Source organism: Choristoneura fumiferana, chromosome 5, assembly GCF_025370935.1.
Source record: "Choristoneura fumiferana chromosome 5, NRCan_CFum_1, whole genome shotgun sequence".
In the NCBI taxonomy this organism is placed as follows: domain Eukaryota; kingdom Metazoa; phylum Arthropoda; class Insecta; order Lepidoptera; family Tortricidae; genus Choristoneura; species Choristoneura fumiferana.
The window spans coordinates 11,039,333-11,066,209 of NC_133476.1; the positions used below are offsets into that span (position 1 = coordinate 11,039,333).

Consider the following 26,877-nt stretch of genomic DNA (forward strand, 5'->3'; position numbering starts at 1 on the left):
CGTGCGCGCCGCGTTCCCGCTCCGCCGAGAAACTGCAGGCAAAACAGCTAGTGTGCACCATCTCGTAGAATTGATATAGTTTTATTCAGAGCATACCATGAGTATTACGAGGCCCGAATGAAGGTTGTAACTCTTTAACCTTTTAACCGCCAATACGTTTTCGTTCGTACGTGTCCGTGTCGCCACCTACACAGAAACTACATGAAATTTTGTCTTCATTATAAGACTGCGGCGAAATGAGCTGGATAATTTGTGTCTTATAATTCAGACAATGGCGGTTAAAGGGTTAAGAAGTAAACTGTAAATTTTAAAAGATTATTCTCTAATAATTATATCTCAAATAATTTTAATATATTTGTCACTTCTCATGCTCGTAAAGTTGGTTGGTATTTATGCTGGATCTAGGCGACATAAAATCGGCTATAATATCTAATGATATCGGTACATACCGTTATCATCATATCAGATATCAGCCATATGGCTCTGTGCACGACATCAGCGCCACCTATCGTCCGCAACTTTGCTGGCTCTGAGGCTCGACGTTTTGAAATTTCATCGCAACATTGTGACAAAAATCAAACCTATCACAACATACAAAATTACTGTGATACCGTAGTTTGGGTGAACCAAGGGTTGTGAATTCATTTTAGTTCATTAAAAGTTGAATGAGGTAAGTAAAATTTATTCAAACGGTGTGATTTATTTCGGTTATGTCAGGGCTTGTTTACTTCATGTTCATAGTTGTACTTTTACTGTAAAACAAAAAGATACTTAAAGCTACTTTAATGGTTTCTTCAAATAATAGTGAAGATATATAATTGTTCTTGTATCGCTAGTAATAAGTTAAATATCGTTTGCAGATCAAAATGAGTATCATTCTGAAGACTGGTTTTGTGAGTTCACTGTTCACTCAAAGATGAGCGCTACGATAGATTTCATTACCCCGACCTAGTACTTCGCATCCAGCCAATAGCTATGTTTAAATCTGTCCAGCCGTTAACGCTGCAGCGAATACCAATGAAATGGACACGCATATGCATTCGATGTTCAAAATAATACACGATAATTCTAATATAAAAATTGTTTTAATAATATCTGATAAATACAAAAATACATAAAACTCTTATTCTTAAGACTATTTTCCCAGTCCAGTTATATAAAAACATGACAACAATTTATAAGTTCTTTCTAACAATAACAACCATTTCATTAAATCGTTTGACGATATTTACCGTTTTACAGGTAGATTAACGAAGGCCGAATCCATTTGACATCACAAATAACAGATAATGAATAAAACTTTAAAATCTGATTTCCTTTCGCCAATTCCTGCTTTGCTCAATCACAGCCTTCAATCCTATAAACGTAACTATGGGATCAGCTAGTACTCAAATGGAAACTTCCCCAATTCAACACTACATGTACATATAAATATTTGTTCAGATATAATAAACATAATGTAAGAATTTAATATTGTAACTTGTATACATAAAAAGGAATAAATAATATTTAACATTCAATAACAAATGAAAGTCAACTTTTGATAATTTCAAATAACCTTAAGGTTACTGATATTTAAAAATTGGTGGTCCGGTCATTCAAAGGATAATTAATAACAACAATTGCATAAAGATGCATTAATATCTCACTCAAACTATACAAACAATTATTTACTGTCATAAAGTTGATAACTTTATGGTCAAATACGATTACAAAACATCTTAGTGCGTTATCCATCAATAAGATATAGAAATACAGAATGTGAGGCATAGTGTCTATGTGTACCTATCGTTAACTTAATAAATTAAAACCTATTTTACTTTTGTTATTATTTCTGTTATATGTTCTTTTCCAAACTCCTTTCATGTAAAAGATGTGATTCTGACTTTAATATTAAAGTGAACAGGTTGCATTCTCATATCCAACAGTTTCAGAAGTTAAAAGTTGTTGAAACAAATGTTTTAACTTGCTTTTCTCAACACATCTTTGCTTAATTACTCATAAATGAACTAAAATATCACTAAACTGCGACATCATATACTGTTTGCGTTCAATATTCACAGTAAATTCGTGAATAGTCATAACATAACATGGAACACAAGGAAACAGTTAATTAATTTACCTAACGAAATATGCAAGAGGGTTTTTAGCTCCATACGTCAGCGGAATACTTCTTCATGGACTCGAGTTTCTTCAGGAACTGTACAGCTTCAGCCTCCGTTTTGCCGCCCTTCTCTTGGATCGCCTTCAGGATAATGTTACGTACATCCACAGCCATGTTCTTCGCATCACTGTTCAAAAGAAAAAAAACATTGTCGTTAGTAATTGTCGTATAAACAATGGTTCCTACGAAGATTAAAAATGGCACGGTGGATACAAATCATCATTACTGTGAAAAACCTCGTATCTCAAAATCTATAATCTGGCTAAGTGACCCTTGCTTACTGTGTATCAAGGTTTAGTTTGGTTTACATATTGATTTTATATGAGTTTTTTTTTTCGAAGTAGTCGCGAAATCCAATTATGAATAATCTATACAAGTATTATACACTTGCACTAAATATAGACCTTAAGTTATTAGAACATGCGCGTCACACATTAAATTATTGTTTAATCGGCAGCCATCTTTATGACTCAAAATTTCAAATAGCTCGTTATAGATTTGCCGTTGATACATGTTTTCTTATATAATTGTATGTACAGAGTACAGTCAAGTGCAGAAATATATACAAGTGCATAAATATATATATTTGAACCACTGAGACAAGAGGGCTGGCAGCTCCCTCGCTCAGCGTCTTGGCATCGCCGTACAGCGAGGAAATGCTGCCAGCATTCTTGGAACCATGCCACAGGGGCCTTTTTTAGATTTATATTAGTTTTTAATTATTATTATTTAGTTTTTATTGTTTAAATCATTTATTGTGAATAATGGATCAGTTAAGGGGCTACCCGGCGGAATTCGATGTTTTTACTTCGCTTAAAGTATGCTTGAACGTTGTATAAACAATAAAGTTCCTTTGAAACACTCAAAAATATGTTGTCACGGCTTTATAACGTCGGAATAAGAGTCTGTTCCATATTTTTGAAACTTTAAATAAGTTCATATTTTTACACTTGACTGTACGGAGCGTGCAAAAATACCCCTTCCCCCAAATATGTGACGTAATTTAAGGATGACCAGCATTAGAAATAAAGTCGTATCAGATATTTGCTCGCACTTGGACGGTTTTTTTTAAATAACTTACCCGCAAATATAGAAGTGACCATTTCTGTTGCCGATAATGTCCCACAGCTGGTCCATATTTTGTTCCAGCAGGTGTGTAACGTAGACCTTCTTCTCCTGGTCGCGAGAGAAAGCGAGGTTGAGTGTCACATTGCCATTCTTAGAGTATTCCTCCAGTTCCTGAAACAAATAAAACAATATAAATAGCTGGGGACATTACAACATTTTATAATCTAGCCTGCTGAAGAACAATCCGGCCGCCGGTTTTAGTAGGTATTTATTTTTTCCGTGATTTGTGATTTCGCCTTGCGAGTTAGTTGAACCCGCACAAAGGGTTCCAAACCCCGTACGGAATAAAGCGTTCCAAACCCCGTACGGAATAAAGCATGGGAACCTACTTCAGCTTTTACATTTATCAAATTTTTAATAGTTATTGTTGAGGCGACCACGATAATACACATACTTACTACTTGTGATAATATCAAGTCTCTACCTTTAAAAATACAGTCTAATACGATTTTAACATGGATTTTTTTTGACAGTCCAATTTCAGTGCTTACAGGATTGTCAGTGTTGAATAAAATTAGATATTTTGACATAATGTAAGCGAAAATAGTATAAATTAAAAGGCGGAATAACTATTAATAAGTATTTAGCCGCAGAGCTAAATATGCCCTTAATGTAAATATAGGAATCCCATCTAAAATTTAAAAAATAAATAAAGTCTCGCTACGTAGTTCTTTCACCGCAAAAAGTTGTCAGATCTCTACTAAAATCAAGTCAGTTATTTTAGTTAGTGTCTATGGAAATATTCAATACTAGCTTTTGCCCGCGGTCTCGCCCGCGTGGAATTCGGTTATCGCGCGTTGTTCCCTCGGGAACTGCATTTTTTCGGGATAATAAGTAGCCTATGTCACTCTGACCCATAAACTATATGCCAAAAATCACGGACAAACATACAAACACACACACTTTCGCATTTATAATATTAGTATGGATGGAATTATTTAACTACTTTGATATAAATTGTTATCTAAACAATTACCTATCAACACTTATAGTGACCATATCAATATTAAACATCTATTTTTCTATAATAACTATAATGACTTGGCAATTGTACGGTAACAACATATTCTACTATAATTACTACTAAAGAACTACTTTAAATGGTAAGAAGGTAGCTCTTACAGCACAACCAATGAGAGAAGCCTGAAAATTTTAGGCGAAACGTTAACTAAAGTTTGAAGTTTGTGAGACTGCTAGAAGAACCTTAAAATTATGATGATAACATTGTGACAAAATTAAGAACTTTGACTAGCGGTAATTCATTAACTATAATGTATATATATAGCTAATAAGTCGCAGTTTTATTGAAGTAATATAAAAACATAAATTTTCTTTCTGTAGCACAATTATTTATTTATTTGTAAAAACTTACTCAGCATTTACAGTTTGACACCAAAGCACTGAGTAAGACAAAAAAAAACAATTAAGTAATAATAATAACAATTACCACTTACCACAATATTACCACATGTTTAATTGCAATACATAGAATAAGCTGTTGCTAATCAAGCAACAGAGTAAATATAATTGTAAATAACTAGCTCAGTATCCCAACTAACGTAATGGGCAATTCTGTTTCTTTTTGCTAAATCTGTTGCAACGTCAGGAAATTATCTGGCGCCATTATCGTTTATAGCTCCAAGATAGTGCAGATAAGATGGACAGTATAGACTTGTAAATGTTTGTTATATGTCTGTGGTTATTTATTTACTAAAGGAGAACCAACAGCTTATACAACAATATGGTTATGAAAATAGCGACACAGGATAACAAAGATAGTTACAAAGTACAAGTTTAAGGGGCTGTTTCACCGACGGTTAAATGTGATGCCGTCTCCGTCTATACGAACAAAACAAATAGAGACGGCATCACACCTAACCGCCAGTTAACACTAATCAATGGATGGTGAAACAGCCCCTAAGATTAATTTCAACGAGGTGATAGATAATAATATAATTATTATGCAGGGAGTCCCAGAAGAAACCAACGATAAAATAATTAATTTTAGGATTAGTAAAAATGCCTTTGTTTTGAGGTATTTTACAATGATTTTTTCTCCCTCAAGTATAGTTTTTTTAATGCCACGTAACAATTTAAGAATTTCAAAAAATCTAGTTATTGACAAATATTTCTAAAAACAATTACATGGTGTCATAATTTATTTTCATGTTAATACTTCTTAGCTGGAAAAAGTCATAAAAGCCACGTATTCGTTCTTTTAAGCTGTGTTCCTTATTACGGTGGCATTTACGCATTACGCTACCGGATCCATAGCGATGTAGGCACGATATCTCTTGACAACCTTCGTCCATAGCGTTTAAAATTTTAAACCATTATCTACACACACACTACACCAGATAAAGAGAAACTACTATTTGGGTCAATCAACCTTTTAGTGTAGCTTGTTGTCATGGTAATGTTTATGGGGTACAAATCCATTAAAAGTTGGACAGGTTTAAGGCAATTCCTTCATGTCTTATATCCTAAGAGTGCTAATAGTATAAATTACAAACATTTTTCAAAAACAATTTGTACTAATGTCTCCTGAGTTACGATTACAGAACAGAATAACAACACTAAAAAGCTGATTGACCCATTTATTGAATAATGCTGAACTTGCCTCTTTGTATATGTAATCCTGGTCGCGATGTCTGCAGCCGAAGAACAAAATGTTATCCCCGACTTCTTTGCCGTTGGCTCGCGCATGCGCCCTCTCCTGCAGGAAGCCGCGGAACGGAGCCAGTCCCGTACCCGGACCCACCATTATTATGGGAGTTTGTGTTTGGAGAGGCAACCTTTAAAACAAACGCAAAATTATTCTTTTCTTCTTAAACTTTTAACCGCAAATACGTTTTCATTCATACGTGCCCGCGTCGCCACCTACACCGAAACTATATGACATTTTGTCTTAATTATAAGACTACGGCGAAATGAGCTGGATAATTTGTGATGGCAGTTAATGGGTTAAATTTAAGGCCAACGAACGTGCGGAGTGGCTGTTATTCCAGCGACAAAATTGTTATGTATAATAAATAATCCATGTACTAATATATACTTAATATTATAAATGAGAAAGTGTGTTTGTATGTTTGTGCGTTTGTCCGTCTTTCACGCCGTAACGGAGCGACGGATCGACGTGATTTTTGGCATAGAGGTAGTTTATGGGCCCGAGAGTGAGATAGGCTACTTTTTATCCCGGAAAAATGCACAGTTCCCGAGGGAACAGCGCGCGATAACCGAATACCACGCGGGCGGAGCCGCGGGCAAAAGCTAGTTATAAAATATTTTTATCTCAAGGTTCTGCGCATGTGACGGAACCAATGACGGAAGTTAAGCTACTGTTACACATGCTCGATATTAGCATGCTTATGAGCATGCCACTAATGAGCATGCTCATGGACTGTTTACATTTGCTAGCACTATAAGCATGCTAGTTTCGAGTTTGCTCCTAAATAAGCATGCTCAAAACAAACACTCCCATACACATGCCTTTTGATAGCATGCTTCTCTCAGTTCAATGTCAGTGTTGCCACGGCAATTACCGTGTTCTACGGCTTTCAGGCCAAACATCTGAAAACCCACGGCCTACGGCTGCAACCCTGTGGCCGTTACGGCTTTTCACAAATTCAACGGTAGTAAATTAATTAATTTATAACAAATTCACTAATAACTAGCATGCTATTAGAGAGCGTGCCACCAAAACGCATGTTCGATAGTAGCATGTCCTGTTCACACATGCTAGGAGGTAGCATTTGCCTCGTGCTACTAACGAGCGTGTGTAACAGTGGCTTAAATTCCACTGAAAGCCAAACTTTACAGCAGCAATATTTATGTAGTCAATACGCATAATCGTACGGTACGTAGACAAACAAAATGGATTCGGAAAGAAACGTTCATATTCATAATACAAAGATCAGTATATGTATAGCGACACTCGAACTCACGCTTCTTAGATTCGATGAATCGGGTTGTTTACAAAACTAATATTGCGAAAATTTTACGAAATGAATAATCAATGAAAAGTTCATCATGACATGATATTTGCGTTAACAACTTAACTTATTGCGATGTAGGTAACAAAAAAAAACCTACTCATGATTATTTTTAGTATTCATTGATAAGATAATAAAGGCGTTGCTGACGCGGCCAGTCTGACTTAAAAGGTCGTATTTAACACATTTTACTCGTAAAATGGGACTGTTTGTTTGTACAGTCAATGATCATATAGATATGATCACGAATAGGCTAGACGAGGGTATTGTACGTCAAAATTTTCATTATAGTTATTGGAGTTAATTTATAACTATCTTTTGCACGCGACTTCGTCTACCTAGAATTCGTTTATCGCTATCCGGCGGGAACTATGAAATTTTTCGGGATAAAAACTATCTTATGTCCTTCCCAAGATCTCAAACTATCTTCATATCTCATTTAAATCGGTTTAGCGGTTTAAGCGCAAAGAAGTAACAGAAAGACATACTTTCGCACTTTTATTATATAATAATAATAATCGTTTATTGTTTTCTCCACCGCCAAGTAAGTAATTACAAATAACAGTCCCAATAAAATCACAAGACAAAGACTCGCGTGGGAGACTGGTGCCCGAACTAGGAGGGCCCTGTGTGTCTAAATAGCGGCATTGACAAAACATCTGTACTCCAAATTTCATTGATATACATCTTGTAGTTTTCGAGTAAAATGCCTGTGACATACGGACGGACGGACTGACAGACAGACAGACGGACTTGACGAAACTATAAGGGTTCCGTTTTTGCCACTTTGGCTCCGGAACCCTAAAAATGACGTGTAAAAGTGCCCATTGCGATCTATTTACTGAATAAATGATTTGAAATTTTGTAATTTGATACAGATATCCTTTATGTACCTCAAGTAATATAAGTACTTAAATATACACCTAATTAATATGCACAATATTGACGTCAATGGCGCAAGGTTTCATTGTAGTAGTTGTCAATACATTTTAATTAGTGAACCAACACGCTTCAATACTACGCAAGATATTTGGGCGTTTTCAATTAGAGAAAAAATTTGACGTGAGCTCACTAAACTTGCAAAATAAATGTCAGTCAAAATTAAATGACGCGTATGCGCACTTTAGCGCAGGACACAGTTAGGACGCAGTTTCCATTTTTATAACGCAGTTCCAATTCCTGACTTATTATTTGTTTGTAGGTCAAGGTGGATAAACAAATGACCGTGTAAATTTCAATGCTATCCGCGACACGGGGCTAGAGTATAGTTCAGCGGGGGCTGCTGAACAATAATAATCTTTCCTTACCCTTTCTTACTGATGTTATTTATTTATTTATTTATTCTTGTAAATGCGAAATGCGTATGTTATAAATGCGAAGTAACTCTGTCTGTCTGTGCATCCATCTATCTATTTGTCTGTCGGTTACCTCTACACGCTTACACCGTTGATTCGATTTAGATGAAATTTGGTATATGGATACAGTATGACAACCTGGAAAGGACATAAGATAGCTTTTATCCCAGAAAATTGCATAGACCCCATGGGATAGCGATGTTCACTTCTTTACTCGACTAAATTGCACAGCACAAATGTGAAAAAGCTTTATTATATTAGGTACAATATTCTTTGTTCAATTAAGACAAGATTCGAAATTGAATGAGGTTTGAACTTTATTCTGTAGCTCTTTCAAGCTTAATTTTTGGTTTTTAAGCTTTACTTTTGAGTCATGTTATATTTTACATTTATCTGTTAAATATTTGTTTATATTTTTTATAGGAATTAATTTATTACTTATTTATTTTTGGAGTAATACTGTTTTTCCCATGTACCTAAATTTTACAGTTTGCCTATCTTTATAAATTTCCCTCTCTGTTCTAGGTTCGCTGGAAGATACCCCTTATTACGGTTAAGTTTGCCTGTATACTACTTAAAATAAGTCAACAATCTAGTAATACGTATAGTGGATTTTGATTCTATATTCACTCAAGACACTAATTGACCTATGTTTGACAAATAATTTATTTGTCAAACATAGGTCAAAATAGTTGGTATATAATTTCTTACCTGAATTGTGATTTCCTGATGAACACAGGCACCCGAGGGTAGTCCCCGTCTGTGGGCTTGTGGTTGGCGAGCCACGTGGTCGCGACTCCCTTGTTGACGCGCCCGGTCGGCGTCTTGTACTTCACCACTACAGCAGTTATGTGCACCGTATCCGGATGCAGCTACAAAAAAGAACAATTATTTTTAATTTCTATTTATGCGACACAAAATATCTTTTTATAAAGTATAAAGTGCATAAAGTAAAATCTTCATCTTGTTTCTAATGTTTTATCAGTCGTTCAAATGTTACCTGGAACATTTCCCTTCAAGGACTTAATTCGCCTTTGTACATCTGTCTCTCTTGTTATATCTGTTAATTTCGTGTGTTTTATGTTAAGTCCAATGAAGAGCTACATATACATACATACATTCATACTATACATGCGCTAAATTTTTAGGTTTTGTTTGACATTGAGAAGATAATAGTCTGAAGACAACATTTCTTTACTAATCATTGACGTTCAATAGATATTGAAAAGTAAACATTTAAAGGTTTCGGTACGGCTAGTCACAGAATAAGTGATAGTACTACCGTACAGAAGGGACTCTCTCGAACAAGTCAAGTTTAGGTATAAATCGTTACCTACACTTACGACTTGCACGCGAAATTGAGACTTATCATGGTACACGAGCGTTCATATTCCGTTGGGCACCGTTGACTCGAAACCGGTTTGGCGTCAAGAGCACAGGGTTCCCACTCGCCGATGAATTAATATAACAGTGGGTATTAACATGAATTCAATAAACTACCTTTAATAAACAAGTAAAAATTCCTTAACATACCTATATATAACTAACTGCAGCATGACAATGAAAACCTAACTAACCTTTACCTTCTACAGATTTCCGTATTGGCGAAACCATGACCTAATATTATTTCTGACCAAACAATTACAGAATTTTATCAGTAGAACTACAAACATACGAAAATATTACTAGGCAGGGACTTAGGAAATTATAGAAGTAAAGAGAACGACCTTTCAATAACTTTCGGAATGTTGAAAAATGATAATTCTGATTCCTTTATCCTCTTTTTAATTATACATCCGTAAACACAACAGTATAACTCAGACGGATTATATCGTTTCGAAGTAATTGTTGCAAAATAAAATAAGTAGGTGACTACACAAATCACGCGCGCGCGGCGCGTCCAGCGTGCGAGCCGAGCGGCACGGCAACCCACTGCCGCGCGCCTAATGTAGGCGCGCCGGCCGAACGTACCTAAACTGCGGAGTGTCCAACCCCTTGTTATGTTTATGACCGATCATACACCACGAAATGACTAAATACACTGATAGCTAATGTCTGCAGCAAAGTTATCATTACTGTGCATTCGGGTATAAATAATTAATCAATATTTGTATTTGTAGCAATATGAAATGAAATGATACATGAATGGTCACGTGAGATTATATCCGTCTTTATGTATGCACATGACGCAACAAAAAGGCGTATCACATTTGTGCCTCGTAATATTAAATTGGAATTAATTATTTAATTGTTCGCTTATCAAACATTCGCTTTTCCTCAATAATCGATAACATTATCTAATAACCTTACAATTATCTGTACCTACTTTATCGTTAAACCTGGTGCATGGACAGTTCCATTATGTTTGTGACTTCATCTACGTCCGCTTATTCTACCTACATTTTAAAAAAATACGATAGCATTATGATTATCTGGATTGTTGTCTGGAAAAAAATAGCTTTTACGCGATAAAAGCGCCTATATATTTACTACCTTGTTTTATTTTTCACTAGCTGTGGCTGTGGCCGCGAAGAATTCGCTTACAGCTACCCAGCAGGAACTATGCAATGTTCCGGAACACAAACTATCCTATGTCCTTTCCAGGGATTAAACTATCGCCATATCAAATTTAATCTAAATAGGTTCAGCGGTTTAAGAGTAAAGGGGTAACAGACAGACAAAGTTACTGTCACGTTTATAATATGTAATAACAATGAATAAAAATATTAGTAAGAAGTTCGGTACCTATAATGCCACACACATCGCGATAACGCGAACATTCGCTTTAACGCGATGTGTGTAGCCGAATATTCGCGAATACTTTGGCATTTCGGGCGAAGCCGCAGACACTTCGCCCCACTGTCAGTAAACTCGCGCACATCAAAGGTTTTCTTTATCGATCGATATTTCTTTGTTTGCAATTTGCAATATGACCATACACAATGCCGTAGGCCGAAGACGAAGTTTTATTGCAATAATTTTTATCGCGATGTGTGTGGCCCTACCATTAGAATATTTCTCTGTTTTGCATGATATGGCATGGAGTTGACAATTTTTTTATAACAAGCATATCTTTGGGTGTTTATTTTTTACCATTGAGAAATAACAGAATATTTTCTTAATTACTATTGCTCTAGGGCCTCTTCAATACTATAATGTTGTGTGATAGTCCTGAGCAAGCTGGTAATTTCTTGAATATATTATTTTATCTTTATTACAATCAAAACCAATTACAAATCAAATAACCACTCCTTGATTTTTAGTAAATTAGAACACAAGCTTGTAAAAACTTATAACTAGCACCTAGAAAGTTTTAAGATAAGTAAAAAACAAGTTCTTACCTTAGGGCTAGAAGAGATGGAGTAATATCTTGGCTGTAGACGGGGCAGCAATTCACAAATGTGGTCGAGTGGTGGTTTACAAGACTTGATGTCTTCGAGGATGTGCACAATGTTCCTGCACGCTTCCGTAATGAAAGACTGGAACAGATCCTTGCCCTCTTGCGAGTTGGTTGCCATTAGCAACAGCTTCTTCTTGTCCTATGAATAATAATAAGTGATTAACTAATTGTATGCTAAACAGAAATGTACCTACATGTACAATATAAATTATTTTCAAAGCTGTTGTGGTATTAGAGTTTTTTTTTTGCAAAATTGAAAATATTTAAGTAACACTAAGTACTATTATTATTTACAGTTTAAGTTGGCTACCAGGTTCTTTCTCTAACAATAGCAGTTGGACAATCAAGATTTATTTTGCCATTCTTGCACGGCTAACAAGAAGAGAGACAATATATCGCATTCTGATTAAATAGTTAAGAGAGAGAGCACAGTGCTGCAAAACGAAAAAATGGTATTATGTAGTATATGAAAAATATTTACCTCCTCATCAGTACAATATTCAGCCAATTCCCTCAGGATGTGAGTTCTAGGAAGAGCAGTGATCTCAATGTAATGAGAGAGTGCAGTTCGGTATGTGGTTGGGCACGGGAATGGGTGTTTCTTACTGCTTTCCTGATCAGTGTTGATGAGAGAGAATACTTCGTCAAGGTTCGCTGAAGTTAACTTTCCTAATTGTTCAACTAAGTTGATGTCGTTGATGGGGTACACAGCCACATGATCACCTGAAACAAAATTATAAACACTGCATCCGAAAAACATTTTCGTTTGCTCAATAGTAAGCACTGGTGGCTGTAGCAAAGAGATGCAGCAGTTTTACTGACGCTAACATTGGAAAAAGTTATAGATATAGTTTTATTCAGAGCATACCGTGCGTATTGCGCGGCCCGAATGAAGGTTGCAACCAATTTGTAACTCTTAACGAGTATACTATAAATTTAAAAAGTTTATTTTCAAATAATTATTTCTTCAAATAATTTTAACCGCCGCGCCCCTCTGATGACAAATTAGGGTTAGTTTAACTAAACTGGATTGAAAATTATATTTGACAATCTGTACGGCCTTGGGTCAACAAAGCGCTTATACTGTGTAAATTGCACTGTATTGACTGTAGCTTAAACCATTTGACTTTAAGACATGTGTGATATAAGGAGACGGAAACCCTGACATGAATCAAAGGTTATCTTGTTATAAGGAGCATACCAAAAACTATTTTATGTAATGATAAGACCATTGTACATACCAGCTTCGTATCTCATCTTGGATTCAGAGATGTCCAGCTCCACATGAAGACATGACCTGTCGCCGCCCTTATGCAGCTCCCTGTTGACTTTGATTTGAGCCAGGAACGGATTCTTAGCGTCGTAAGGCCTGAAAGATGTTTTAATTTTATGTGGGCACAAACGGTATAATTTAACTTAGATCTAACAAACTTCTATCTAACATTAACCCAAATAAACTTTTTCATTTTCAACATTAACCAATAAAGATGCCACCATTAGATAAAACATAAAAATTAAAGTGGGTTGGTGTATCCACAATTTACAATGTACAAAATATTCTAAACAAAATTAGAGAGGAAGTCAAAAAATTGTATACTAAACTAATAAAATTAAGTAACCATTAACTAAACCTAAAAGAGAAGCCTTAAATCTAAGCAGAGAAAAATTAAATACTTCTGCTTCATAAAATGAACTATTATACATTTTACATGCTCTACTTACAAAACCATTGCTTACATAATTGGTTAGATAGAGAAAAGGGGACTCTAAATCAATTATTAGTTTGGCGACTATTAATTCGAGGAACTCTAAACCCTATTTCACCAAGAAGATAGGAAGAATCAACAAGACCAGATATCAATTTGATTAAAAATAACTGATCTTTCAATGCGCGTCAGCTTTCGAGGGAGACAATATTTATTTAATAATAAATAAATAAAAGAATATTTATTCACAAAGCCAAAAATATAACATAACAAAATACAAAGAAAGAAACAGATAAAAAATAATTTGTGAAGAGGTAAAGGACTCAGCAGTGCTGCTGGTTTTCAGTCCTCACCTTAAAGAAAGAAATGGTAGTGTGGCTGACAATAAGCAAAACACTACCTAAAACATAATAAAAAAAAAAGAAAAAGAAAAAATCAATTTTCCCATACAAAATCTTCATGGGTTTCGTAACTGTTAAAGTTTGGAAAGTTAAAAGTAATATATATTTAAAAGCAACACTAAACTGTGGGTGGCTCAAATAGATGAAGATTTCAGGGAATTAACTTTAAACTCTTTCAACAGTTGGTTAATATTGTTTTGGAATTGAACTGATCTTCATTTTAGAGCCAATGTGATATAAATTAGACTTCTGTCAGAAAAACTGCATCTGAATCAGTCCTTAATAATATGTTTGGGTACTACAGACTTGTGTCTACATGCGTTAAACTTACATTTAATTTTCTTTCTCAGGCTTTAAAAGGAGTTTATTCTTTTTAGTGTGAAGGACAAGGCTTAGTTTTATGAGTATACCCAGCCTATATTATCTAGTTCAGTGTTTTTCAACCTTTTTCATGACACAACCCCTTTAGTATAAATAAATATTTCGCGACTCCCCTACCCACTGTTTTTTTTTTCATGTTTTCTATTTTGTGACAAATATAATTAGTTAGGAACACATTTTAATAAATATTTTTGAACTTTTTTTTTTTACTGTTTTAGTGCTCCCAGCATCTAATAGGGGCTCCGTAAACCCCCTAAAGAGGCTTTGCGACCCCAAGGGTGTCACGACCCACAGGTTGAAAAACACTGATCTAGTAAAACCAGCCTAGTAGGTTTTATAAGTTAACAAGTAACTGTAACAAAACTTAATATCGAATATTTGCAGCATATAAACAGTTTTTTTTTCATGATCACTGATGCAGAACTTAAAATGCTTTAGTATACAGTCTAGTGTTGGCATAAGCATTGTAGTGCACTGTGTGTTTAGTCTGGGCAGCACTTGGACCAACTCCCAAAGAAAATCTCCTTTGCATCAATTATTTATAATCCAAAACTTAAGTAGCAGGATCACAAAATGTATGTATTACCTAATCATTATTTCCACTAACATCATTTTAATCAAGCATGATCAGGATGCCTCTAAAAATTGTAAAAACTTAAGGTCTAATAAAGAAATTCATACTAACGGTCTTTGTACTTGAAGGGAATGTAACCGAGCTATTTCACCAGTGAAGACGCTGTTGGGTATGATATCTACAGGAGCATGGGTCACCAAACGGAACTGGCGCACCAACTCTTCCTCGCCCGTGCTCTCAATGTTGAACTTCTCACAGACAGCCGGCCAGAACTTGTCTTTCCAAGTAATAAAGTCATCTTCAATACTAAAAAAAACAATTAGAACTTATTTATATTTGACCTAGAAAAACAAGTCTCATTTGTGTCATAGAAATACATACTTGGCATCATCATCACCTAAACCAACTTCATATACCCGAGTAGCTCCCAATTCTTCCAATTTCTTGTCTAAGTATATGGCAACGGCATTGTAATGCTCATATGTCTTATTGCCCAAACCAAAAACCTGAAACAAAAATTATTCTTATCATATTATTTCAAAATAGCATGATCACTTTTGGTCTCCTTTTTTTGGTATTCATAATTGTCCAAATCCTAACCTAACATTTGTTTTTTTTTATTGGTTGAGTAGTTCTAGAGATTATCTCCTACATACAAATACAAACATATAATTAAATCATCATAACTCAAAACTATAACATTTCAAAATGTAGTGACATATTTCTATTTGCAGAACAATTATATAATTTAATAAACATGCTATATTACTAATGTATAATGATTTTGGACTTTGTTACCAAAAGAAAAAATATATCACTAGCATGGATAGAACACTGACATAACTGCTGCTGACCTTAACTGAGGTAGAGTTACTAAACCACTGTTATCTGAATGAAAATCTTACCAGATATCGCAGCTTGAGCCACGGTGACAAACTGCGTCTTTTATTTATTATTTTCCTCACAAAAAACGGTAAAGTTCGTAAAACAACACTCATACTTAGAATAAAATAAAATTGCGTTATATCACAACTTACTACGAATATCTCGAAGTGAAAATAATTTACTGGAGTAGCCACTAGTAGTTGAAATAAACTACGTAAATTTAATTCATAAATAGTTAAAATACTATTTATTTCTATTTAAAACATCAGTAGAACATCAATTCAATTCAGCTAGCTGAGGTTATGACTTACTCAGTGACGTTTGACGTTTGATTTTGACAATTGACGTAACAACTGGTGTTGCCAGTTGACATTTGAATAGTTAATGTCTGAGATGTGTTACATTTAAAGTCTGTGTCATACTATCACGTAAACAATCTTACGATAGATCAGTTTGTCACCATCAAAGAGGAAGGAGAGGTCACCATGAATACACACACACATAAAATTAAGTATCAACTTTTAAAGCCTATTGAATATTTATTTCTACTTAAGTTTAATTAAATTGTAAACTAATCACCATGCAAATTTAGGCGGTCTTGCTCTAAATTGGCTCATTCTCCCGTTTTTGGCCTACCTGTGGTAATAAAACAAAGTCGACCTACCTACGTCCACGTCCACCCTTTCCCTTAAGTCTGTGGTATTGTATTGATATCCCATTTATGTTTGAAATCCTATGTTTGAATTGAAATCGACTGGAAATCGAGCAATGAATTCTCAGTTTCTCAAAGACAAAGAGATATTTATTTATTAGGTACCTACCTAACTATTTGTTTTGTTGTAATTGGTTTATAAATGTTAGTTTGTTTAATAAATTACAGTTTATTCTGCGACTCGTTATCTATTTTCTTCAAGTACGTAATACATAATGATCTAACTAAATTAACAGGTAAGTTTTTTTTTACTTTTTAATTTAATGTTGATTTGATTTGATTTATCTACAAACTTAACTTATACCCGCGGCTTCACTCACGTGAACCAGGTAGGTATTAAAAATTAATTAATCTAGCAGTCGTGTTGTAATTCCGGGATTTTACTGAATTCCCATGAGAATTTCTAAAAAATGTATTACATCGTGTGGGCATCATTTACGTTGCAAGACGAACCCCGTGCAAATTTCTACTTAAGCTACTTTACTTAGCGGTTAACATTTTGAGATTCTATAGACGTCCATCTATGTAGTAAATTTCTGCCAAATTACGTACTCGTCACACAACTTGTTCGTTTAGCTGTCTACTTTTTATTTCACCCATCTTCGTTATTTCACGCATCACGCGTCTTCGTGGCTAGGTATATATTTTGATTGCGACATTACTTCATTTAAGTAGGTTTTATCCTATTTATTTATAGTTAACCATCACCAACGATGTATTTTGTTGTATTTTATAGCTCTATTGTTTAACTTAAGTTAAATTGAGTGTTTGGTTGTGGTACTGTTGGAGCCGTAAATAAACCATTTTTAGGGTTCCGGAGCCAAAATGGCAAAAACGGAACACTTATAGTTTCGCCATGTCTGTCTGTCTGTCTGTCCGTCCGCGGCTTTGCTCAGACTATCAATGCTATAAAGCTGTAATTTTGCACGGATATATAAGTAAACTATGCTGACAAAATGGTACAGTTAAAAAATGAAAAAAAAAATTTTGTAGGGTACCTCCCACAGACGTAAAGTGGGGGTGATTTTTTTTTTCTCATCCAACCTATAGTGTGGGGTATTGTTGGATAGGTCTTTTAAACGATTTTTCGATTCAGTGATTTGTTTGCGAAATATTCAACTTTAAAGTGCAAATTTTCATTAAAATCGAGCGTCCCTCCCCCTCTAAAATCTAAACCGGTGGGTGGAAAAATTTGAAAAAATTTAGAATGGTAGTAAGTATATCAAACTTTCAAAGAAAACTATAACGGTTAATTTTGATTGAGAATTATTAGTAGTTTATGAGTAAATAGCAGCCTAAGGTATAAAATATACCTAAACTTGGAAGATTCCGTTTAAAATACGAAATCCTTAGAAAAATATTACTTAATTGTTTCGTAATGGCTACGGAACCCTATTTTGGGCGTGCCCGACACACCCTTGGCCGGTTTTTCTTTCTTTCTTTCTTGTTCAGAGTTCAGATCTAGTTCTGATAATGTCAAAAACTTTACGTTGGTAAGGTGTGTTGTTTGTACGTGTGTATGTTATTTTTAATTATTTTCTGTCAATTAGCAATACTGCTACTACTACAATAATACTATACTACTACTCTACTACTACCTTTAGTGAAGCTGAGCGGGTAAAAAGACTTCAAGAAAGGGAGGTTTTCAATTTGCTACGTATTGATTTTGTCTTTTGTATTTTAATACATAATACTTACGGCGTAATTTAGTCCAGTTAGATCAGGATCTCCATTCTTCAACCACTCATAAAACTCCATAGCGTTGTCTGTAGGATCTCCTTCACCGTATGTAGCCATACAAAATACAGCCAATGAATTTGGTATATCTTTGAGTTTCGTTAACTCTTCCTAAAAGAAAAAAACAGATAAATGCAAGATTTGTAACATATACATTGTTTACTTAGACCATCTCAATACTGTGAGTGAACGTATAATATGTAAGTAAGTATATAATAAGTGGTTCAATCAACTTTTATGTTCTTGTTTTGTCCAGTAACTTCAGTAGACATCAGTGATACATTTTCATAGAAAAATGTTGGCAATGTATACAATTAGCACAATACAAGTAACAGGCAGTAGACCGACTCGGCCGTATTCTTGAATTTTATACCTACAGCTTCGCGGATCGCTAGGGTTGGCAACTACAAAAAGTAAAACAGACGTGTGTAGATTTTTATTGTATGTGCGTAGTAAGCCGCGGATGGACAGACAGACTGACAGACATGGCGAAACTATAAGGGTTCCGTTTTTGCCATTTTGGCTACGGAACCACGTGACCACTCGTGAGCTACGGTGACACAGACAGACACACACGCACGCACGCACGCACGCACGCACGCACGCACGCACGCACGCACACACGCACACACACACACACACACACACACACACACACACACACACACACACACACACACACACACACACACACAGAAAGACACTGTTTAAGAGCTACGGTACCACAGACAGACACCGACACACATAGTGGTCAAACTTATAATACCCCTCTTTTTGCGTCGGTGGTTAAAAACAGAGACAGCATCACATTTATCCGTCAGTTAAAATTAATCAATGTGTGGTGGTGGTGTCTATTTGTTTAGGTAGGTACAGTCAAGGTCATAAATATCTATACAGCAATAGCGTCACATTTATGTATACATCGACCTTATATACATATAGTGAAATAAAGGTGTATAGATATAACAAAATATTAACAACCGAAGAATGTTTTAAACTAAATACGTTTTTAAAAATGTGAATTAATATTAGTTCAAATTCATAAATTCCTTCGGATTTATATTTTGATAGAAGATTTAATTTGTAAATAGCAATTTGCATTTTTTTATGTTATTTTCTATAAATAGACACATCACTATGGTTTACATTTTGTTGAGTAGGTACCTAAACATTTTAATAGACTAATAATAAAGTGCCTAATAGGTATTAATTTTACCTTTCGGCATCAGCAGGAAATTGAAATAACCTAACCATAAAAAAAACATTTTTAATGCAAGCTATTTTTGCTGACTGTACTTTTTATTGACTGTACTTGCATTGTCACCCATACCATACTACATTTGCATACCAAATTTCAAGTCGATATGCTATTAACCATTGAAGTTCCGTCCTGCAGAGACGATCCTGCCTGGCTGGACTACCTGGATGTCACTACTAGATTATTGTATTGTCACGCGATTTACATAAGTATTCCAATTTCCAAGTCCATCTGACTACTGGAAGTTGATCAAATTTGACTTGCAAGATTTGACTACAGACAAACAGACAGACAGACAGACAACGGGATAGGTGAAACTAAATAAAAGCTTGTAATAATAATAAATGACAATGTTGGTTTTATCAGCGTTGAACTTAGGCACCCGTAAACACTGCAATACACAACATAACACACGTTCTCGTGCACTCACTCGATGCAGCGCGCAGTGACCACACTGCGCGGCGCCCGGGTTAGCGGCCGTGTAAGACGCTCCGCTGAGTGCGTGCGTCGATTTTGTTCCGAACAGTTTTTAGGGTTTCGGAGCCAAAATGGCAAAAACAGAACCATTATAGTTTCGTCAAGTCCGTCTGTCTGTCCGTTCGCGGCTTTGCTCAGGGACTATCAATGCTAGAAAGCTGTAATTTTGCACGGAAATATATTATGTAAACTATGCCGACAAAATAGTACAATAAAAAATCAAAAAAAATTTTTTTTGGGGTACCTCCCACAGACGTAAAGTGGGGGTGATTTTTTTTCTCATCCAACCCTATAGTTAGGGGTTTGCTAAGATGATTTTTCGATTCAGTGATCTGTTTGCGAAATATTCAACTTTAAAGTGCAAATTTCATTAAAATTGATCGTCTAAAGCCCCTCTAAAACTACTTTTTTGATTAAGTGAAGATTCCCGGAAATAATCGCTCCCAAAGTAGCAAAAATTGTGTCCCCCCCCTCCTCTCTTGTCCAAAGATATGCAAAAAATATGGAAAGGTAACGCTTAATAAATACTTTCAACGAAAATTGGTTTCAAGGTGATAGGATATACTGTTTTTGAGTTATTGCCGGAAAACTGCGCTTCTCAACAAAAGGACGTAAGTGCCGTGAAGATACGCTCTTTTTCTGGTAATAGATTTTAAGACTAGTACGTAAGTGTTTTAATTGTGTTGTAACGCACATAATATTACTTGATTTTTTTTCGTAATGGCTACGGAACCCTATCTTGGGCGTGTCCGACACGCTCTTGGTCGGATTTTTTCTTCTTGCGTTATAATAACGCGGAGTCCAGTCTGTCATCAAATCCGACCACTTATCTTGCATCATATGACTGGTCCATTTCCACAAAAGTATACAAAGTGTTTATAATTATCTAAGTATGTATTCAAGTAGTATAAATTTAACTTACCATATCACACTCTTCGGGGTCAGCGACCATACCCTTCATCTTATACCGGATGCCCTCTTTGGCGAGGCGACCGGCAAACTCCTCTCCTGTGCCTGTCTGTGATCCATAGAACACTACTAAACTCCTTCCAGACGCTTGTAATTTCTTTATAAACGAATTTTCTGTAACCTGAATTGTACCTGCAGGCCTGCAACAAAAGGGGAAAACTAAAATAAACTTGCATAGGTATTTTTTTTCGTTGTAATGTAATGCATTCGGCCAAGGAGCATGTTACTTTTACCCGCGTCAGAATTTAAACTCGAGATTGGTGACTTACTACTGTGACTACTTATATCTTCTATTCTAACTACTAATTTTCACTTAAAAGAGAGGATCGCTACCTATTTAGTTTCAATTTATGAAATGATTCTGCCTTCCTAAGCCGAAAGGCGCTATCTGAAAAAAAACCTTTTTCTGTCATTCACACATGCAGAATGATGCAGAATGTTTTAAGCTACACAATAGTATTAACAACTCGTGTTTTTTTTTTTGATGATAACGCCTTTTGGCATAGGGCAGTATTGCTCATATTAATAAGAGTGGGTATTAGGCAACGATTTCTACGAACATCTGGGGTGTTTTTGGGTCTAGAGTACTTACGATCCGTCAGAGTGGTACAGTCACCAGCATTAATATCTGCAACAGCGGAGCGTGCAAAAATATCTGACGCGTCCTTCCGGCCCTAGAAATAGAGTCGTATCAGATATTTATACACGCTTGTTGTATCAGATATTGGTGCTGGTGACTGTACTCGTCTTGGGAAAGAACATTTTACGTCTATATTTCAATTTAAATGTATTGTGTGGTGTCGTTTATTGTTTGTTGAATAGCTGAATTATAATAGTAGTTGATCGTTAAACTTAGCTGCACTATGTGGTAAAAAAGCCGTGGTGGCCTAGTGGTTGGTCCTATCGCATCTCAAGCAGAGGATCGTGGGTTCAAACCCCGACTCGCACCTCTGAGTTTTTCGAAATTCATGTGCAAAATTACATTTGAAATTTACCACAAGATTTACGGTGAAGGAAAACATAGTGAGAAAACCAGCACAAACCTCGAAGTAATTCAATGGTGTGTGTGAAGTTCCCAATCCGCACTGGGCCCGCGTGGGAACTATGGCCCAAGTCCTCTCATTCTTAGAGGAGGCCTGTGCCCAGCAGTGGGACGTATATAGGCTGGGATGTGATTTGTGAAGGTCGTAATTCATCAATCAACCGTATTAAAACTTAAACTTCGTGGTTAAACGTTTTAATCGAAAATTTAAGAAATCAAGATCTCTTGATAGATCTTGGCTGTGATAAGCGAGGTTCAATGGTCCCTGGCTGTGCAGACTTTAAAAAAAATGTTTGCTGAATTATACGTTTGTTATTAATTATTATTTAGAAAAATATGGCGCTGTTAATGACATTTAAACCATTTCGTTATCCAACTACACAATTAATGATGTCAATTGTGATGTTTTGACGATTGGGCAACTGTTCATAACAGAAACATTAATCTCTCAACACTCTTAAACTTTCATTTAACCCTGCCAGTGGTACGGGTCGACGTAAGGGCCCCTGCCCGTTACCTAAATATAAAACGGCATTTAGTCGAAGGTTTCAATGTGTCCTTGGTCCTATGCTCTACCTACACTACACTTTTGTTGCACTATATTTATATGGTTGTTAATAATCGCATTCGCCAATAAGTAATGGCATAGGAAGAAACTGGTTTCTAAGACGCAGGCTCAGCCTAGTTAGACACCAGTGTCGTATATTTTAGACTAATCACCCTACATCTCATGTTATAACTATTAACAATGTAACTTTTTAAATATAAAGACTCCAAAAAACCAATCTTAATTTGATTGCTTAATAACGACTTCTCTTGTCCAGGTGAGCGGTTAGTTTCGGAGGATTGATGAGAGCTAACATAGATGTCGCTAATATCGTTGCCTCCTAGGCAACGGATAAACATACTTATATAGATAAATACATACTTAAATACATATTAAACACACAAGACCCGAGAGCACACATTCATATTATTCATACAAAATATCTGCCCCAGCCGGGAATCGAACCCGGGACCTCAAGCTTCATAGTCAGGTTCTATAACCACTAGGCCATCCGGTCGTCATGATGAAACAAGAATTTGCTTCTTGGACCAGTCAACTGTAAATATCACGGAAAAAACATTTTTTCCATAGCCCGGTAGGCCGGACTACACAACAGTACCATGGTTAAAATAAGTCCTGTTTTATTACTTACTTGTCTTTATTGATTTTCTTTTCGGCTATTTCAAAGTAAACCTAGACTTAAGTTTAAAGTACGATCATACGACAAAATTATTATATGTATCCTAATGACAGGAAATGTAGGGTGACCGTGCTACTCAATAGAATGTTTTTAATTAATAATAAGTAATTACTACAACACACGCGGTCACACGCGTAGTTTTTGGTCTAGGTCCTACAGGCGCGGATCCAAGATTAGATTCAGGCTGGGGCAATCTTAATTATTTCACCAGCCCAGCTTAATCTTCAAAAAAAGTTATGATTAAGTAATAAAATATGAATTTCAGTTTGTCGTGAGTCAGGGGGAGGGGGCAATTGCGCCCATTGCCACCCCCTTGGATCCGTGGCGAGATACCTACCTACCTACTACCTACTAAGATATTTTAGTTTCTGTATTCAAATACAATTTGTACCTGTGCATGATATCTTTTTATTTGCCTATTTCAATTAGAATTTTAAATTTGTCGTTTCTGTCTGGTGAGTAGCAAAATCGCTTTAACGTAGTAGGTATATAGAAGGTTAACCGAACATGCACGCGTGCGGGGTATGATCATTGGACAAGTAAAATTAACCAACGACGTCGACCCGTGGCTTGTCGAGTCACAATACGAATACATACTTTGATAAATTGTATTTACTTACTTGATAACTATTTTGCTTCGTTCTGGTTAAAGTCAATAAAAACTAACATCATTATATTTCCTATCATGCTACACTATTATGCCAAATTAACTAGTTGTTACTACGTAAATAAATAAGGAAGTTAATTATACTTACGTCGTTGTCAAGGTTATTGTTGTTACGTAGGCAGGTATTCATAGATAAACATATAAATGCACTGATTGATGTGATTATCAACCCTTTTAAGTACGAACAGCCCGGCTAAGTCCATTTCCAAAGGTGGTGATCATGACTATAAGAGTCATAGCAGGTAGGTATTTTCTTAAAAATTAGTAGGTAAGTAGATACATAACGCAAACATAAATACTTAAACATTATTTTATACACTTGGAAACGCGTTTTTATTATACCTATGCAAAATCTATCTGAGTTAGCCACAATGATAAAAGATAACCCTGAAACGTGTATAACGACAATCACCCCTAACACGCTCAAAATTAAATTGTAAAAAAATAGTCATGTCTAAAGAAAATTGTTTTTCCTGTCTTGTTTTACCTATTCATTCAATGAGGAAGGACGTTATCTTAGAACGGCTAACTTAGTTACAGAACAGACATTTACTGCTGCAGAGATTATTTAAACCGCAAAATATTGTTGGTAATGTCTAAGTAACGATATTACAATTACTTCAGTGCAACAGGTTAATGATATTAACTTTTCCTCGTTTCTGTATTCAATTACTTACAACGAAATAATGGCATCATCAAAAAGCGTTTTATCATTATGAAGATATAAAAAGCCACCAATCATCTGTACTTCATAGTTTAATACTTTCTAATAGAAGATTATGTATATATATAAACTACGCAAAAAGTTGTATCAGTAAAATGTTAAGTGTACTTACTGAATGGAATATTTGCTGAGGAGAATTTCATCTTTCTTGTTGTCCTTTCTGGAACTCCACAGCCACCAAATGGCACCACCAAGTAAAACTACTAGCATGAAAATATCAAATGTGCTAAATAGTGATCCGCCAGCAACTGCAGCCGCCGCCGCTGCATCTTTTAGCACGTCCTGCGAATTCTCCGTCATTTTGTAGGTTATGTGTGTTCGAATAAATATCAGGTTATGTGGCCGTAATCACTCTTATGCCAAGATACAAGGTCCCTGTTCTGCGGTTAGTTTTATTACTTTACGCGAGGACTTCAGTTTATCTTGTTGCGCCACGTCTCGCTGTTAACACTTCCCAAACGACACTGACATCTCTATGTTGAAATTTACGGCCGAGAGCGAGCGAGAGCGATTGTCAAATTGGTTATCTATCTGCTTCGCACGACCGACACGCAAGCAAAATGACGTAACATAACCGACCGAGGTCTGCCTCACAACACGTCTGCACGGGACAAAGTGGCTGAGGTGAATCTGTCTGATATAGGTAGGTACTATTAAAAAGTGTATACGTGAGTGAAGGAGCTCCGCGAACGAAACGGCTCCACGTGCCGCGAACGTTGAACGGAGCCGCCCGCCGCTACCGGCCGCCACGACGCGGGACGGCGGTGCGTGGCGATCGGTCGTCGCGGTTTGCGCCATAAGTACTTATCTGAATACCTATATTACGTGTCGTAGGAATTAACCCTTAATAAGGCCCCATTTATTGGAGCATACTACCACAATCAAAAGCAGCTATCGAATACATAGGTTGTACTTGTCAAAGGGTATTTTTAAAGCTAGTAGTATTTTCAATAATTACAGTGAATATTGTAACTTATTGCTAAAACAATAAGGTTCCTAATCAATGCATGTGGTCGCTATCGCCACAGCTATCGCTAAATCGCCTCTACCATATTAAGGGTTAAAAGCCTTTAGAAACAATCATGCTGATAGATAGTTTATACTTACGTTTAGTTTTTAGTACAAATATGTTTTCGTGGCTGATTCATTACGATACTTACATAAAAAGAAAAACAATTTAAATGACAAGACCTGCACAAAAACAAAAATGTTACATTTAAGTACCTAGGAAGGTAAGTACTTATGTAGAGTAACCAAAATTGTTAGTCTTAAAAGGCAAGTACTTACCTTCCCCGCTGCCGGTTTAACATTATCCAGTGGTGTAATTTATAATAATGGGACCATGCGGTATCCCTATGATCCCCACTTCTTCCCTATTTAACCCAGGCATTGGCAGGTGTCCATAATAAATAAATAAATAAGGATAGTGTGTAGTTGCTTAAAAATGTTGGGTTAGGTATAGTTGGTTTGGTTTGATAGAATCAGTTTGACTGAAATTATAAAAAGTACTAGCTGTTACCCGCGGCTTCGCTCGCGTGAACCATAAATAAACATTTCAAACAATCAAGCAAGCATGCAAGTGAGCATGCAAACATGCAAGTAACCATCTAAGCAAGCAAGCAAGCATGCAAGCAATAATGCAAAAAATGCAAAAAAGAACATCTCACAACGATTCCAAAACACTGCTTAGGTACGTCGTTTTATACCTAACAGTTCTGTTGCCTACCTTCCAGCTTCAGCATCAGATCAGTTCGAAAAAATCATTAACTTAAAACTCCTTCTTAGTCGCTCATCTAGGTATATTAATCATGTCTTTTATACGAGCGAGCATTACTTAGCTTTGACGAGTTCCGTTGGTCATCTTCGGTCTTCTTCTTCAGGTCCAGTTTACCAAATGATACTTTCTGGATGTAAATGCTTATTTTAATGCTAAAAATGGGAAAATCGCCATAGGTGTACCTATAAAATTTGAGGTTTGCCCTCGATTTCCCTAGGATCCCATCATCAGATCTTGAATTGGTGACAATGGGGCCACCTCAGAAGAGTACCCTTTCGAAT

General features: G+C 35.9%; 1 protein-coding gene across 2 annotated transcripts; it reads right to left on the bottom strand.

Annotated features, from left to right (window-relative positions):
* Positions 1-1,066: 1,066 nt before the first annotated feature.
* On the bottom strand, positions 1,067-25,514 carry Cpr (Cytochrome P450 reductase). 2 transcript variants are annotated; one of them, XM_074087849.1, is made up of 12 exons: positions 24,932-25,514; positions 21,093-21,279; positions 18,397-18,546; positions 15,483-15,607; positions 15,213-15,407; positions 13,281-13,408; positions 12,521-12,762; positions 11,981-12,178; positions 9,351-9,511; positions 5,913-6,087; positions 3,246-3,403; positions 1,067-2,291 (listed from the first exon to the last, which is right to left on the bottom strand). In XM_074087849.1, the coding sequence occupies exons 1-12, from the start codon at positions 25,117-25,119 to the stop codon at positions 2,147-2,149; spliced, it is 2,052 nt and encodes a 683-aa protein (XP_073943950.1). In that variant the 5' UTR covers positions 25,120-25,514; the 3' UTR covers positions 1,067-2,146. The 2 variants fall into 2 exon arrangements, with proteins under 2 accessions (XP_073943950.1, XP_073943952.1); XM_074087851.1 differs by lacking the exons at positions 18,397-18,546; positions 21,093-21,279; positions 24,932-25,514 and adding an exon at positions 16,007-16,253.
* Between the last annotated feature and the right edge of the window lie 1,363 nt (positions 25,515-26,877).